Here is a 15,771-nt window from a genome sequence, read left to right as displayed (position 1 = left end):
ACATAACACAATCCCTCTGTGCAAGGGGTCATGTTTTTGAAATTTCTCTGAACTGGATCTAGTGAAATAATAGCTTTTTCTTAAAAAGCAGGACTTAAAGGCCCTTCAGCTAATGGCAAAGCTTATGTCAAGAAAACTAATGGCAAGAAGGTTATAGCAGATGAGGACTTAGAAACTCATTATCAGTTAGGAGGCAGTGCTGGGCAAGCTAATGGGGGGCCAAAGGTGGACAAGTCTCCTGGCCCTGATGAAATGCATCCCAGGGTACTAAAAGAGGTAATGGGGGAAATAGCAAATGCAGTAGTAATTATTTACCAAAATTCACTGAACTCTAGGGTGGTTCCTGCAGATTGGAAAACAGCCAATGTGACACCACTGCTTACAAAAGGAAGTAGACAAAAAGCAAGTAACTACAGGCCAGTTAGCTTAACTTTGGTAGTGGGGAAAATGCTTGAATCTATCATTAAGGAAGAAATAGCAAGACATCTGGATATAAGTTGTCCCATTGGAAACACCCAGCATGGGTCCATGAAGGGCAGGTCATGTTTAAGTAATTTGTTGGAATACTTTGAGGACATTACTTGCATGGTGGACAATGGGGAACCTGTGGATGTGATGTATCTAGATTTCCAGAAGGCATTTGGCAAGGTGCCACACCAAAGGCTGCTACATAAGATAAAGTTGCACAGTATTACAGGTAATATATTGGCATGGATAGAGGATTGGTTGACCAGTAGAAAGCAAAGAGTAGGGGTAAATGGGTGTTTTTCTGGTTGGTGGTCAGTGGCCAGTGGTGTACCTCAGGGATCAGTGTTGACACCGCAATTGTTTAAAATTTACACAGATGATTTGGAGTTGGGGACTAAGTGTGGTGTGTCAGAATTTGCAGATGACACTAAGGTGAGAGGTAGAGCAAAGTGTGCAGAAGACACTGAAAGTCTGCAGAAGGATATAGATAGTCCAAGTGAGTGGGCAAAGGTCTGACAGATGAAGTACAATGTTGATAAGTGTGAGGTCATTTATTTTGGTAGGAATAACAACAAAATGGACGATGTTTTAAATGGTAAAAAAATTGCAGCATGCTGCTGTGCAGAGGGACTTGGGTGTCTTTGTGCATGAATTGCTAAAAGTAAGATTACAGGTGCAGCAGGTAATTAAAAAGGCAAATGGAATTTTGTCTGTCATTGCTCAAGAGATGGAGTTTAAAAACAGGGAGGCTATGCTGTAGCTGTATAGGGTCCTGGTGAGGCCACACCTGGAGTACTGTGTGCAGTTTTGGTCTGCTTACTTGAGAAGAGATGTACAAGCCCTCAAGGGGGTGCAGAGCAGATTCACTTGGTTGATTCCAGAGTTGAGAGAGTTGGATTATGGGAAGAGACTGAGTAGACTGGGATTATGCTCATTGGAATTCAGAAGAATGAGGGGAGACCTTACAGAAGCATGTAAGATTATGAAGGGAATAGATAAAATAGAGGCAAGGAGGTTGTTTCCGCTAGCAGGTGAAACTGAGACTGGAAGGCATTGCCTCAAAATAAAGTGAAGCAGACGTAGTACTGAGTTCAGGAGGAGTTTCTTCACCCAAAGAATTGTGAATGTGTGGAATTCCCTGCCCAGTGAAGCATTGAAGCTACCTTGCTGAATATGTTTAAGGCAAGTCTAGATAAATTTTTGAACAGTAAAGGAATCAAGGGGTTTGGTGAGTGGGCAGGTAAGTGGAGCTGAGTCTCAAAAAGATCTGCCATGATCTCATTAAATGGCGGGGCAGGCTCGAGGGGCCAGAGGGCCTACTCCTGCTCCTAGTTCTTATATTCTAAAACTACTCATCAGTTGTGGTCTCACCAGCGATGGGTACAGTTACACTAAAACTTCCCTAGTCTTATAGTTGGCCACTGACCGCCAACCAGAGAAACACCCATTTACTTCTACTCTGTGCTTTCTACTGGTCAACCAATCCTCTTTCCATGCCAATACATCACCTGTAACACCGTGAAACTTTATCTTATGTAGCAGCCTTTGGTCTCCAAACCCCTTGAAATAAGGGGCAACATTTGTTTATCGTTCCTGATTACCAGCTGCACTTGTGAGCTAGATTTCTGTGTTTTGTGCATAAGTATCTCCAAACACCTTTGTGTTGCAAGCTTCATCTCTATTTTAATAATGTTCTATTCTTTTGTTTTCCTTTTCAAATGAACAGCTGCACATTTTCCCATTTTATACTCCAGTTGCCAACTTTTTGCTTATTTACTTAACCTATCAATGTTTCTCTGTGAACTGGATCCCTGTCATAACTTGTCTTTCCACCTACTTTTGTGTCGCCTGCAAATTTGGTTACCGTACACTCACTTCCTTTTTCCAAGCCATTAGTATATATTGTAAATGGTTATGGGCCCAGCAGTGATCCCTGTGGAACTCTACTGGTCACAGGTTACCAACCTGATTAAAAAAAAAACCTCTAATCCCCATTTGCTGTTTCCTCCCCATTAGCCAATTCTCTATCCATCCCAATATGCCACTTCCAACATCATGGGCTTGGATTTTATGCCTCTGCCTTTGGTGGGATACCTTGCTGAATGCTTTCTGGAAATCCATACATAGTGCATCTAATGGTTTCTCTCTATCCACTCTGGTTGAGACTTCTTCAAAAATTTCTCATAAATCAGACACCATTTCCCTTTCAATAAAGCATAATGAATCTGCTTTATTAGATTATGATTTTCCAAATGATCTTCTATTACTTCCTTAATAATCGATTCCAGCACTTTCCAACAATAGATGTTAGGCTAATTGGCCTATAGAGAAGAGACAATGGGAACTGCAGATGCTGGAGAATCCAAGATAATAAAGTGTGAAGCTGGATGAACACAGCAGGCCTCTGATGAAGGGTCTAGGTCCGAAACGTCAGCTTTTGTGCTCCTGAGATGCTGCTTGGCCTGCTGTGTTCATCCAGCTTCACACTTTATTATCTTGGCCTATGGATACTCTTTTTACTGCCCTTTCTGTTTGAATAGGGGCGTCACATTAGCAGTTTTCCAATCCTCTGGTACTTGTCCAGAATCCAGGGATTTTTGGAAAATTACAACCAATGCAACCGTTGTTGCTGTATTACCCTTTTTTACGATCCAAGGATGCAATCTATCAGGGTCAGGGAATTAATTTGCCTTTAACCCCGTTAGTTGGTCTAATATTCTTCAATAGTGATGGTGATTGTACTTGATTCCTCCCCAATATTCTTTCATTTTAATGCAATGTTTGAAGTATCTTCCATTGTAATGACTGATGCAAATATCTGTTTTACCCCACTGCCATTTCCTTGTTCCACATTATCATCTCCCCACATTCATTTTCTAAAGGGCCTATTTTCACTTTAGCTTCTTTCTTTCCTTGTTATATATTTAAAGACGCTCTTATTGTCGCTTCTTATATGCCTTGCAAGTTTGCACTCATAGTTTACTTTTTTCGCTCTTTATTACCTTTTCAGTCCTCTTTTCCCAGATTCTTAATTCATCTCAGTCTTCAGAGCTATAACTCACTTTTGTTGCCTTTGCTTTTCATTTCATCATAATATTCTCCTTAACTTCTATGGTTAGCCATGGTTGATTCATCCATCCCTGTGAATCTTCCCCCCTTACTGAGATGTATTTTTGTTCAGAATCATGAATTGCCTCCTTAAATGTATGTAACTGTGTGCTTACTGTTATTTCTGTTAATTTCTTTTTGCTCAGTTCACCTTGGCTGACTGTATTCTCATTTCACTGTAATTCCCATTATTTAAGTTTAGCAAAGTTGTTTCTTTGATTTGATTTGATTTGACTTGATTTATTGTTGCCACATGTACCGAGATACAGTGAAAATGTTGTTTTGTGTGCTCTGCAGGCAGATTATACTGTACAAAGTGCAACAGGTAACAGAACAGAGTACAGAATACAATGTTACAGCTGTAGGGTGCAGAGAGAGGTCAATATTGACATTTGTGAGTTCCATTCAAAAGCCTGATAGAGCGGGGCAGAAGCTATCTTGAATCTGCTGATATGTGCATTCAAACTTTTATATTTTCTGCCCAATGCAAGAGGATGCTTGCAGTCTTAAACTAAATATTAAATTCTATCATGTTATGATCACTGCTTCCTCGGGGATGTTTTAGTGGGAGGTCATTTTATTAAACCTGCCTCATTTTACACATTACAGGATCCATGATAGACTGCTCACTGGTTGGTTCCATGGCATATCGCTACAGAAAATAAACCTTAATGCACTCAATGAATTCATTGTTATAGCTACCCTTTCCAAGTTGATGAATTCAATCAACATGAAGATTAAAGTCACCCATAATTGTTGCTCTATTCTTTTTATACGGACCTCCCATTTGTTGACTTTCTAGAGAAGCTACTTTTTGCTGGGGTTGGAGCTGTACACTATTCTTACCAATGCTTTCTTCTCCTTGCTTTTTTTTTTAACCTCCCCCCAAATGGATTCTACATCATCAGGAGCAAAAGCAGAAGTTGCTGGAAATGATTGGGCGAGCTGGCAGCATCTGTAAAGAGAGATCAGAATTAACATTGCGTTGAGCAAATGATAGGTGGATAGAGCCCAAAGAGAGAGAAGAAAAGTTGGACAGACAAAGGCGTGAATAACAATCTGGCTAGGAAGGTGAAGAGCTGTTAATGGAGACTGTTAGTGGCTAACATTGGGTTGTATGTAATGGCAGACTATGTGATTATAAGGCCTGGTGTGTGTAGGTGGGGTCTAAGACATAGAACAGTTCAAGCCCTAAAGTTATTGAAATCGATATTGAATCCAGAAGGCTGTGGAGCCTCAAGTGGAAAATGATGTGTTGTTCTTCCAGCTGACACGGAGCTTTGCTGCAGCTCTGCAGCAAGCCTGAGATAGAGATATTGGCCAGGGAATAGGGTGGTATGTTAAAGTGGCAAGCAACTCGAAGCTCAGGGACTTTTTTGCAGGCAGAATGCAGGTGTCCTGTGAAACACTCAACCAGTCTTTCTGTTTCTACATCATCGGAACTTAAATCATCTCTCACAACTGTTTAATTTAATTTCTTATTAACAATGCTATCCCACCAACTTTTCCATCAATCCCGTGTTTCTGAAAGGTAAAATATCCCTGAATATTAAGTCCTTAGTGTTGCTCTCTTTTTAACCATGTTTCTTTAATAGCTGTGAGATCACGTTCATTTCTCTCAATTTGCACCGTGAGGTTTGTTAACCTTATTCCAAATGCTTTATGCATCAAGATACAAAGCCATTCTGTTTGTTCTATTACTGTTTCCCTACGCTTTTATGTCTTCATGGTATTTTCTTGTAACAGCCAGCCCCTTCACTAACCTACAATCCAACATTCTACTTTACCTTTGATTTACAAATTTTTCATGAAAGTTTCCTCCAACGACCTCCCCTACTGTTACCTCCTGACCTACCTTCCCACCACTATTTAAATAAAGCCCCATCTACAGCCCTAGTTATTCAATTCATCAGGACTCTGGTCCCAGCAGGATTCAGTTGGAGACCATCCCATCGGAACAGCTCCCTCCTTCCAGAGTACTGATGCCAGTATCCCATGAATTCAACCCATTTCTCCTATACCAATCTTTGAGCCATGTGTTTACCTCTTTAATCTTGTTGACTCAGCACCAATTTGCTTGTGGCTCAGATAGTAACCTGGAGATTATTCCCTCTTTTGTTGGCCTTTTTAATTTAGCCCCAAGCTTCTCATAATTCCTTAGCAAAACCTCTCTCTTTATTCCACCAATGTCATTGGTACCTACCCGGGCCATGAAAATGGGATCTTTCCCCTCCCAATCCAAGTCCCTCTGCAGCCCAGAAGCGATGTCTTGCATCCAGCCATTAACTAGACAACACAGCCTTTAGGATTTTCAATCCTGGCTACAGACAGTAATGTCTACTCCCCTGGCTATACTAACCTGATTATAGCTATATTTCTCTTTTCTACGCCCTTTTGAATGGCGCTCCGTATCATGGTGTTATGCTCAGTTTGCTCATTCTCCCTACATTTGGGAAGGCAATGGCTGGTGATATTATCGCTGGACTGTCGATACAGAGACCTAGGTAATGTTCTGTGGACCCAGTTTTGAATCCTGCCATGGTAGATATTTGAACCTGAATTCGAAAAAAATTCTTTAATTAAGGTAACCATGAAGCCACTGCTGATTCTTAGAAAAGCCCGTCTGTTTTACTCATGTCCTTTAGGGAAGGAAACTGTCACCTTTACCTGGGCTGGTCCACATGTGACTACAGACTGATAGCAATGTGGTTGATGCTTAATTGCCTTCTGGGCAACTAGGGATTGGCAATAAATGCTGGCCTAGCCAGCGATGCCCTTATCCCGTGAATGAATAAGAAAAGCGTCCTTCCACTCATCCACACAGGGAGCAAGAATCCCAAACCTGCTAGACAAGATCAAGGGCTGAGGCTCCTTCAGCACTAACTCCTGGATCCCTCTACCTTGCTTGTAGCCATACATTCCTGTCCCACACCATTGACCAAATTTGAGGTACTAAATCTAAAGAGTGTGACAACTTACTGAAACACTGCAGGTATCACTACATTCAAAGCTCAGGCCTCAGCTGATTGACTCTGAACTGACTTTCTCAAGCAACCAACAGTTGTTACAGATGTGGTCACCCTGAACCACAACAGGGTCAACCAGTTCCTACATCATGCAGATACAACACATCACCTGGCCCTGCATCTCTATTTACTTCTTAATTTATATTTTTTTAATTTCCTACTGGTCTTTCAGGTTTTCATCTGTAAAATATTTCTCCTACTTACTTTTAATCTGAAAATAGCTCATAATACACAGCCAAATTAGTAGTTATTACCAAACAACAAGCTTATGATTTTCCTCTGATGTCACTCTTTGTCTTCTGCTGGGCCCCTGATCCTGGGTTTCAAATTAACCAGATTAAAAAAAACTGCCTTACAAGCCTTGAACTAAAAAAAAGTGAAAAACACCTCTTAGCCTCTGCATCAAATTCACTCATTGCTCCAAAATTCAGAAATAATACAATCACTTGTGCTGTGCCTCAATCTGGATGTGATCTATCCTTTCTGATCAAATGAAGCTTACATAAAGCCATCAGGTTAAACTTGCTGAAATTTGAGAGAAAATCTCCAGCAAGATAAACTTTTGAATTTTTTTTTGGCATCAACTCAAAAGAACAAGGCTGGACTGCCCTGCATTTGCCTACCCTTTCCCCAGTCAACTTAGTTTAATGCCAAGGTCCATTCGAAAGCAGCCTAGAAACTGAACTGGACCAGCCATCTAAATACTGTAATTACAAGAGAAAATCAAAAGCTTGGAATTCAGCATTGAGTAACTCATCAACTGCCAACTATCTACAAGACATAGATCAGGAGTTCGATAGAACACTCTACACTTGCCTGGCTGGGTATAAGTCCAACAACACATCCAAGCAGCACACCATCCAGGACAGTGCAACTCACTTGATTGGAACTCCCAATGGAATTCAATAGTCATTCCAAACACAATCGAACCACAGTCACTGAACCGCTGCTAAAGGTAGCAGTGTGTAGAGAGTAAACGATATAGTAAAGTAATTCATCCAGTCTCCTTCAACTCATGACTCCTGCCAACTAGAAGTAAAAAGGGAGCAGATGCATGGGCACATCACCAAGCCACAAGCCATCCTGTCTGGGTCAAATCATGAAACTCTCTTCCAAACAGCTTCCCTACAAGGATTGCAGAAGCTCATGAAGACAGCTCGCTGCCACCTTCTCCATATGGAACTGGGGTTGGGGAACAAATGTTGGACTCCTGCCCGTGGGATGCGAGCAGTAACATAACTTCTAAATAATTGCTGTCCCACTGAAGAGTACGAGCTAGTCGTTTTGACTGGGCTTACATGGTTAGGAAGCTGAAAGGTTTGATGTGAATAAGAATTCTGAAATTAAAATGAACCGGGCCCAATCTATTCTCAATTTGTATTTGCTTCCATTATCCTCTGATCCTACATTTACTGGCTACACTTGGCCAAAGTGATACTGAATCATATATCAGGATCTCAAATGGAGTTGATGTTTGAAGGAGAAAGATGGACAGAGGAAAGTTTTAAAAATTCGTGACATCAAGCTTCATCAGCTTTAAAGATGAATAACAGAAATCCATAGACTTGCATAAACCGTACAACACAAAAATGGCAATTCAGAACTTCTCAGTTTATGCCAATGCAAATGCTGTACAAAATGTTTTATCACACTAGACAGCAAGTAGCAGTCAGTTCTTGTGATCACAATTTATATCTTCAAAAAGGTTTGTTTAATATTGAGACTACAATCATAAATCATGAGCAGATTTTGAGGAAATTATGAGCTAGCAACTGTACAATTAAGATGAAAATTAAAATTCTGTTATCCTGACTGACATCTCCCTGAGAATGATTGTCGCACTTTTATTTGCTATTGATTGTGTCATAAGAGGTTAGTTTATGTTATTACATAACAGTTGCCATGTTGCTATGCAACTGATTGCCATTCCATTATTGGTCATACAATTCCAAATTAATGAGACAGAGACCAATCAGTCAGTTTTACGTCTTCGAAATTTCTTGAATTTTCTTCATGCTCTTTCTGATTCATAAACTCAGCCATTTAACATTATTTTCTCTGTTGTGTTTCTCTTTCTCATTATCTGTTCAACATTCCCTTTCTTCTGAGACCCTGCACAATGCCTGTCGTACCAGATTTAAACTAATCTGGTGGGGGTTGGGGAGATCCAAAGCAGCAGGGAGACAAAAGAGAAAGGCTGTTGACAGTACAGAATGTGAGCCAGGTAAATAGTAAAGGCACAGTTGGTAACCCTAGTACTTGGCAGAGCAGGCAATAGTGTGGCAGGAAACAAGGGAAGTCTGACATAAACTTCATTTAATTCAATGCAGGAGGCCTGACAGGTAAGGCAAATGACATTGGGGCATGGATGTGTACGTGAGACTGGGATATTATAGCTATTACAGAAACATGGCTGAGGGAGGGAGTGGCAACTCAATATTCAGGATATAGATGCTATAGGAGGGATTGAAGGGGAGGCAAGGGGGTGGGGGGATGTCACAGTTTTGATGCGGGACAACATCATGGCAGTACTGCAAGATGACATTCTTGAGGGTTTTTCCAATGAGCTTATTATACAGGTAGAACTGAGAAATGAAAAGGGTGAGATCACTTTCACAGCATTGTATCATAGGACCCCTAATAGTTGATGGGAGATTCAGAAGTAGGTATGAAAGGAGATCACAGGTTGCTGGAAGAATAATAAGAGCTGGAATAGTAGGGGATTTTAATTTTCTTAACATCAACTGGGCCAGCCGCAGTATTAAGGGCTTGAATGAAGAGAAATTTGTTAATTGTGTTCAGGAAGAATTTCTCATGCTGTATTTAGATGGCCATACTAGAGAAGGGACAAAACTTGACCTCCTCTTGGGTAAAAAGGCAGGGCAAGTACAGAGGTGTTAGAAGGGGAACACTTTGAGAACAGTGACCAGGACTTTAAAATAGCTATAGAAGAGGATAGGCCTGGTCCGTAAGTTCAAGTTCTAAATTGGGGTGAGGCCAATTTTGCCGGTCTTGACAAAAACTTTAAAAAGTTGACTGGGGGAGGCTTTTGGCAGGCAAAGGGATGTCTCATAAGTGGGAGGCTATCAAAAGTGAGTTAATGATGGTTCAGGATCAACATGTTCCTGCTAGAGTGAACAATAAGGGTGGCAGTAGTAGGGAATCGTGGATGACTCGAGCTATTGAGGACCTGGTCCAGAAAAAGAAGGAGGCATGTGACATGTGCGGCAGCTGGGATCAAGTGAATCCCTTGAGGAGTATAGAGTACACTTAAGAGAGAAATCAGGAAGGCTAAAAGGGCACATGAACTGGCTTTGGCAGATAAGGTGAAGGAGAAACCAAAGAGATTCTACAAGTTAATGAAGGAAAAAGAGTAACTCACGAGACGATAGGGCCTCTTAAAGATTAAAAAAGGTGTGTGGAGCCACAAGATGTGGGTGAGATTCTAAACGGATATTTCTCATTAGTAGTTATGTTGAGAAAAGCATGGATGCTGGGGAACTTCTGGAAGTAAACAATGATGTACTGAAGAGATTCATAGAACATTACAGCACAGTACAGGCCCTTCGGCCCTCGATGAATTCCACATTACAGAAGTCTTAAAATGCAATTAAGGTAGATAAATTCCTGTGACCTAATGAAGTATATTTCAGGACTTTGCGGGAGGCTTGGGAGGAAATAGCGGGACTCCTAGCAGAGATATTTGTATCATTGACAGCCATGAGTGATGTTCCCAAAGGTCAGAGGTGGCTAATGTTGTGACATTATTTGAAAAAGCTTCAGGGACATGCCTGGGAACTCCAGTCCAGTGAGCCTAACATCTGAGGAAATTCTGAGAGACAGGATCTACAGGCATTTGAAGAGGCAAGGACTCATTTGAGATAGTCAGCATGGCTTTGTGAGGGGGAAATTGTGTGTTATGAATTTTCTGGAGTGTTTTAAAAGGGTGACCAAGAAAGTAAATGAGGGCAGTGCAGTAGACATTGTCTCCATGGAATTTAGCAAGGCCTTTGATAATGTACCACATGGTAGATTTTTGAGTAAGGTTAAATCACACAGGATCCAAGGAGAGCTAACCAGTTGGATACAAATTGGCTTGACGATAGAAGACAGAGACTATTGGTAGAGGATTATTTGTCAGTCTGGAAGCCTGTGACCAGTGAAGTGCCATAGGAATCAGTGCTGGTTCCACTTTTATTCATCATTTATATAAATGATTTGGATGAGAATTTTGGAGGTGTAATTATTAAATTTGCAGATGATATCAAGATTGGTGATATGGTGGACAGTGAAGAAGGTTATCTGGGAATGCTTCAAGAACTCCATCAACTGGACTAGTTAGCTGAGAATTTAAATAAATACAAGGTGTGCATTTTGGTGGGTCAAACCAGGACAGAACTTACACAGTCAATGGTAGGGCAGTGAAGAACGCTTCCGGCATGCTTGCTTTCATTGATCAGAGCACTGAGTATAGGAGTTGGGATGTCTTGTTGTGGCTGTACAAGGCATTCGTGAGGACACATTTGGAGTACTGTGTGCAGTTCTGGTCTTCCAACTATAGGAAACATATTATTAAACTAGAAAGAGTTAAGAAAAGATTTAATAAGATGCTGCCTGGACTGTAAGGTTTGAATAACAAGAGAGGCTGGGACGTTTTTCTCTGGATGTTAGGAGACTGAGGAGTGACGTTATAGGAGTCTATAAATTAATGAATGGCATGGACAAGATAGATAGCCAATAGCTTTCCCCTGTGATAGAGGAGTATAAAACAATGCAGTATAGGTTAAAGGTGAGAGCAGAGAGAAATGAAAGGGTCCAGGGAGCAATTTGTTTCACTCAAAAGGTGTTGAGTGTCTGGGAAAAAGTTGCTAGAGGTAATATTGGAAGCAAGTACAATTCCATCATTTAACAAATATTTAGACTAGTACACAGGTGGGCTAGGATGGAGGGAAATGGACCAAATGCAGGCAAATAGTTTTATCATGAAAACTGGGCAGTGTCGGCCAGTTGGGCAGAAGGGCCTGTTTCCATGCTGCAGATCTCTTTAACTCTATGACTCTATTTCTCATTGAGGAGCTGGGCTAGTGAATGAATCCCCTGTTTCCTGTTAACTCACCCTCATTATGAGGTAATTTGGTAAGGAACTTGATTTCACTGCCTGAAAAGATGATAGAAGCACAAACCTTCAGAATATGTTGAAAGAAATCTTGGAAATGCACTGGAAACACCTACTAGACTACAGATCAAAAACTGGAAAATGGGTTTAGGCCTGAAGGCTACTTGTTGACCAAATGGCCATATGTTCTGTTTTGATGCTTCTGTGATCACTCTCTGGGATACCAAAGATGTGTTCATTTGCACTGCAGTTGGCATTTAGGAGTCCATTGGTGATAATCTTAACATCATCTAGAGCCTAGAAATCAGACTTAGATTTTCTGGTAAAATTAAGTTTCCAACTGTTTTTATCACTGGAAGCCTATTGAGCTAAATCAAACATGCTTGAAAAGATTGCATTGTGCAGTTTTTGAGTGAAAACCATGAGCAAGATTATGGGAAATGCACTTAAGGGGAAGCTAAATAAATACATTCAGGAAAAAGGAATAATTAGTTATGATATGGTTAGATGAATGGTTCACTAGATTGGTTCTTGGGATGAGGGGATTATCTTATGGAGAAAGACCAAATAAATTGGTCCTATACTGTCTGATTCTTTGCAAGATGAGAGGCTCTTTTAATTAACTTATGATCATGAGGAGGTTTAACAGAATAGATACTGAGATGTGGTTCCCTTAGCTGGGAAGAAGAGAAATTTCTTCTTTCAAACGATGATAAATATTTGGAATTTTTTAACCCAAGATACATTTCAAGACCAAAATAGATTTTTGATCTCTCAAGGAATAAAGGAGCCTGGGGTGTTAACAAGAAACTGAAGATCAGCCATGATCATCTTGAATAGAGAAATAGGCTGAATGGGTCAAATGGCCTACTCCCGCTCCTAATTCTTATGTTCTTACCATAAAAATGTATATTATTGCACACTTCCTTCTTTCATTATTGTAGAAGTCACATCATGGAGCACCACCATGCTCTACTACAAACAATTGACTCTGCCCCAATATTCATTGTCTTATTTGAATATGTTCGACCACTGATCCTGTTCCTTCTGCTGTTCTTTAGGGAAGGAAGGGTGATCGGGGACTGCCTGGTTTGCAAGGAATTGCTGGACCTCCGGTGAGTGATAAACTTCAGAGAGCTTGTCCTCTGAATAAGTAAAGCTTAATTCCAGCCTTGATCTTAGTTTCCTTCAAGCTTCACCAGCGTTATTGTCAGTCTGGAAGCCTGTGACCAGCGAAGTGCCATAGGAATCAGTGCTGGTTCCACTTTATTCATCATTTATATAAATGATTTGGATGAGAATTTTGGAGGTATAATTATTAAATTTGCAGATGATATCAAGATTGGTGATATGGTGGACAGTGAAGAAGGTTATCTGGGAATGCATCAAGAACTCCATCAACTGGACTAGTTAGCTGAGAATTTAGATAAATACAAGGTGTGCATTTTGGTGGGTCAAACCAGGACAGTTCCAGCTGCGGCCACCACTCTTGGTGATGCTACTGAGTCCAGCATGTTGCTGACCGTTTCATCATCCAACGACATTCAAGAGGCTGGACTTATTTGCCAGTGGGAGCAGGAAATTGACTTCAAATCAATTATAGTTGTTATTTGTTGTAGTTAAATTTGTTTTCTTGTCTAGTGCAGGTGATGTTATGCATAATGATGACATCCTTATGACACTCTTATGTTAGTTCACTCAAAAGTAAAGGGGAAGTAGTGATATCATAATCGCCGCAATCACTGAGGAAGTAACCCTGAATCATAAGCTAATGTTCTGAATTTGAATTTGAATCCCATGATGATGAAATTTGCATTCAGTAGAAATCTGGACCAATGGTGATCATGTAGCTACTGCCAATTAAAGTAAAAACACAAAGTGTTCACTAATGCCCTTTAGGGAAGGAAATCTGCCATTTTTACTTAATTTAGTCGACATATAAGTCAAGAACCATTGCAATGTGGTTGACTCTTAACTGCCGTAACATGCATGTTTACATGCATGAATGTTTGAAAAATAAATTCAACTTAATCAATATTATAAATCTTGTATTTTATTTTCTCTATGCCTCAATGTCACACAGGACTGTTCATTTACTGACCTTGCCACTTTGCAGCTAAACTAATCTGTTCAAATCTACTCCTGTACTTTTGGGAATGAGAGAATACACTGAAGAATGCCTTCTCTCCCTCAGCAACAAAATCTTCTCTAATTTGCCATCAATTGCCACAGCATTAATAGATGGACGCTGTGGCATAGTAGTAACATCACTGATGTAAAAATCCAGCTTTGCAGGCGAATTCTCTGTAGGTACATGTCCAAATCCTGTTAAAGCTCGTGTGGAATTTGAGTTCAATTAATGGAACTGGAAAAATATAGTTTTAATTTTACAATATGCATTAAATAAAATTCAGTCTGGTTCACCAATGTCCTTGTGGGAAGGAAATCTACCATTGTTACTTACTTGCCCTACATGTGGGTTCAGACCCAGAGCAATGTGACAGATTTAGCAACAGTTGCATCAAACTGCTATGAAGCCTGAAATCAATGCAGCTGGACAGAACTCCCTTCCTAACAGCATTGGCAGTCTATGTACACCATTTGGACTCCAGATGTTCAAAAGAACAACACAAAACCTCCTTTTCAGGGGAAATAGGGATAAGAAAGAAATGTTGACCTCGCTAATGATGTTCACATTCGAATGACACAGATTGCCCACACAATAAATTTATTTTTTAAAAAAACCTCATTCCAGGTTGGCCGCAGGATGTGCAGTGGCAAAATGTCACATTTTTGTCATAGAATGAGATTGGCATGAAATGGCATTGGGGCAATATGGTGGCTCAGTGGTTAGCACTACTGCCTCATTTCACCAAGAACCAGGCTTTCATTCCCCCCCCCCGGATGACTGTCTGTGTGACGTTCACACGTTCACCCCTGTCTACATGGGTTTCCTCCTACAGTCCAAAGATGTGCAGGTTAGGTGAATTGACCATGTCAAATTGTCGATAGTGTCCAGGGATGTGTGCCGAGGTGGATTAGCCGTGGAAAATGCAAGGTTAGGGGGATAGGGTAGTGGAGTGGTTCTGGGTGGGCTGCACTTCAGATGGTCAGTGTGGAATTGATGGGCCAAATGGCCTGCTCCTACACTGTAAGGATTCCATAATTCCATACATTATTTGGGCAAAATAGTGGGGCCTTAACTCTCCGTTGTACTTCAAGTGATAGTGTTTGATCTTGGTACTTGGATATGAAATGGCAAGTGTTCTGTTCCCAAGCATGAGCTTTCATTCCAAAAAAATGCCGGAACACAAAAATAAATTTAAAATCATTGTCCAAAAAATGATACCCTGGCATAAAAATTTGTTAAAAAAAATATGTTTTCTAGTAAATTGTCCCCACTGTGCTTATCTGCTGTCACTAATTTGTGAATCATGTTTAAATTTCACTGAAGGTTTTGGAGAAATGTGTGGAAGTTGTTAATGTACTGATGTGTGTGTTTTTACTTGTTTCAAAAGCAAATGCCACCATCTTGTGGTCAAGTGGTATAAATGTAGCAGCACTGCAGAATAAATCTTTGCAAAGTCGATGAAAAGTTTCAGCAGTGACAGAAATATGATGACATCAGATCAACAGGCAGTCTGTCATAAACTTTGCCAGATTTCCTTATTAATTGCCGCAATGAAATTGCAGTCTGCAATACAAATATTTAATACATTCACTGTCATTTTTTGGTAGTTGTGTGCATCAAGGGGCTAGTGTGAGTAAACAGAGGTGTGGATCAACCATGATTTAATTGAATAGTCAGTCAGGCTGGAGGACCCAAGTGGGTTACTTTTGTTTTGTGTCCCTAAAGCTCTGTCTGCTTGGCTTTATTAGAGATGCTGACAAGCTTAAAATCTAGTGGTTAACAATCCATTAAAATGGCAGAGCAATTAATTTGAGCCGAATATATTAGATATTTGTATATCTTGTGACATAATTTCAGAGCCAAAAAACACAAAGTTAAATATGAATGTGGACTATTTAGGTCACTGTTTCATAGGTAATCAC

The 15,771-nt window shown here is 40.4% G+C and overlaps 1 protein-coding gene across 1 annotated transcript in view; it reads left to right on the top strand.

The window, feature by feature from the left end:
* Positions 1-15,771, top strand: part of col22a1 (collagen, type XXII, alpha 1) — a 291,389-nt gene that overhangs the window by 185,217 nt on the left and 90,401 nt on the right. The window contains exon 22 of the mRNA XM_048529285.2: positions 12,780-12,833. Within this exon, the coding sequence (XP_048385242.1) occupies positions 12,780-12,833 (54 nt within the window). The remainder of the gene's footprint in view (positions 1-12,779; positions 12,834-15,771) is intronic.

This window comes from Stegostoma tigrinum, chromosome 5, assembly GCF_030684315.1.
Source record: "Stegostoma tigrinum isolate sSteTig4 chromosome 5, sSteTig4.hap1, whole genome shotgun sequence".
NCBI classification, from domain to species: Eukaryota; Metazoa; Chordata; class Chondrichthyes; order Orectolobiformes; family Stegostomatidae; genus Stegostoma; species Stegostoma tigrinum.
This window is presented reverse-complemented; position numbering and strand designations above follow the sequence as displayed.